Source organism: Penaeus monodon, chromosome 29, assembly GCF_015228065.2.
Source record: "Penaeus monodon isolate SGIC_2016 chromosome 29, NSTDA_Pmon_1, whole genome shotgun sequence".
NCBI classification, from domain to species: Eukaryota; Metazoa; Arthropoda; class Malacostraca; order Decapoda; family Penaeidae; genus Penaeus; species Penaeus monodon.
The window spans coordinates 13058500-13060569 of record NC_051414.1 but is presented as its reverse complement, the minus strand read 5'-3'; the positions used below and the strand labels follow the sequence as shown (position 1 = coordinate 13060569).

At 55.1% G+C, this 2070-nt stretch overlaps 1 protein-coding gene across 1 annotated transcript in view; it reads right to left on the bottom strand.

Moving 5' to 3' along the window:
• The window catches only part of LOC119591970 (mucin-5AC-like), a gene marked incomplete in the record, with an annotated part of 2435 nt that extends 371 nt beyond the window's left edge, over positions 1 to 2064 (bottom strand). The window contains 4 exon segments of the mRNA XM_037940724.1: positions 8 to 625; positions 628 to 1377; positions 1380 to 1701; positions 1816 to 2064. Coding sequence (XP_037796652.1) covers positions 8 to 625; positions 628 to 1377; positions 1380 to 1701; positions 1816 to 1836 — 1711 coding nt within the window.
• Between the last annotated feature and the right edge of the window lie 6 nt (positions 2065 to 2070).

Below are 2070 nucleotides of genomic sequence, written 5' to 3'. Positions count from 1 at the left end.
TATCTCGGGGATGACGCAGCACTACCGGTGTAAGTGGAAGGGCTTGAGGGCGAGTGTGATGTTGCAGCTGCAGAAGGGGACGATGAGGGGAAGGGCGAAGCAGCGGGAGAAGAGGAGACTTGTTCAGCCTCGAATCCTACACCTTCTCCGGCGCGGAAACGGTAAGTGCGGCGTGTTCCTTGGTCGTCGAGCAGCGTGTAAGTTCCCTGGACGTTTCCGTCTGCGTCGGCTGACTCTGAGCGAGAATATTGTTCCGAGTCGAAGGCGAAGCTGTAGGAGGCATCAGCGTTGGTGTCAGCGAGAGGGTCGACGAAGGGAGTTTCTCGCACTGGAACGATCCTTCCAGTTGGCTGACCGGATGGCGCCCCAGGAACCTCAGGTCCTACGGGAATGTGAGCTCCTTCAGCAATGAATCCCGTATCAGATCCAGCTTGATAGCGAATAGCTCTTTGTTGGCCGTCATCTGCTACAAAGGCGAAGTTGCCGTCAACATTGTTATGTGCGTCGCCAGACTCTGCTCGGGAGTGAGTGGGAGCCTGGTAGGAGAAGGAATAGCCTCCATCAGGACGTGTTTCAGTGCGCGTGTTAGCTTCTCCGAATGGACGTCCACTGACGCCCCTTGAGAGGAGGAAGCTGAACCCGAGGCGGAATAAGTGTGAGTTGAAGGACGAGAGAAAGTGGAGGCGGTAGGGTCAGACTTGACGGAAGGTGTGTGAGAAGCAAAGGAAGTTGATGCGGGTCTGGAGGCGGAATGAGGTTGAGGAGCAGTAGGAAGGTGGTCTCCCGAAGCCTGGAATCCTCGGTTGGCACCGGCGGCGTAGTTAACATTTCGTCTGACTCCGTCATCTGCTACGAAGGAAAAGTGTCCTTCCACGTTGAGGTTTCCATCGGCAGATTCGGCTCGCGAGTGATCCCCGGCGTCAAAAGAGAAGGAATAGGAGCCATCTGGGCTGGCACCGCTCTGCCCAGAAGAGGCGGCGGCTCCTGTAGAAGGAAACGGAGATCCAGAGGGAGAGCCGACACCACGAGAGGCTGAAGAGGTCCCTGGAGTGGCCGAATATCCAGTTCCTAGGCGAGAGTGAGAGAATCGAGTTCCAGAGGAGAGTCGAGTGGCGGCGGGAGTGGACTTGGAGTCTTGTGGCGCGGTAGGAAGATCGCTACCTTCCACCACAAAACCGGTGCCTCTGCCAGCAGTGTAGGAGTAAGTGCGAGTGCGACCTTGATCGTCGGTGTAGGAGTAAGAGCCACGCACGTTGCCGTCAGAATCACTGTGTTCCGACCGAGCCTGACCTTGTTCTGCGAAGTCGAATCCATAGGAAGCATCTGCGTTTGGATCGGCTAGAGGGTCGACGAACGGAGCGCGTGCGCGAGCTTGGCGTGCGCAGCCTCGAAGTCTGGATGCGTGGCGGGAAGGTGAGCACCCTGAGGGACGAATCCTCCCTCACCTGCCTCATAGTGAAGGCTGATTGGCTTACCATCGGGAGCTACATAGCCAAAAGAACCTCGTTGCTGTCCTGGCGTAGATGATCGTGCACTCTCGAAAGCTCCCTCTCCGGTGTCATGGCCGTACTTGTAGGTGCCATCACTGTGCAGGACATAGTACTGGGAACGTCTGCCGGTTCCTACTTGAGGAATTCTGTAGGCACTTTCATCGGGACGAGGCAAGCTTAGTGTGCTAACCGTAAGGACGGACAACAGCACCTGAAAAAAAGCGATTTCTTTTCATCTGTGACAGAGGTCAAATGTAAGATGTAAATTTTATGAACAAATAATTTCGTATATTGTATTAACTTTAATAAGTGCGAACGTATTTACCAAGCTAATCCAGGCAGCCATGCTGAATGGCTGGGTGAGGGAAGTGAGCGGGGAAACTCTTCGCCAGGGTGTGCTTGGCGAACGCGGCTCCTGCCCTTTATATTCCCGGGCGAGGGCGGGATGGGTCGGTGGCCCTGATACGGTGACCCGTTAGTTTCTGGATCAACTTGAACTGCGACAGATTCCATGGTCCCCTTTTCAAGGTGTTCTATTGATGCGCCTTTTCAGTCCGCCGGGAAAGAAATATAGCGAGTA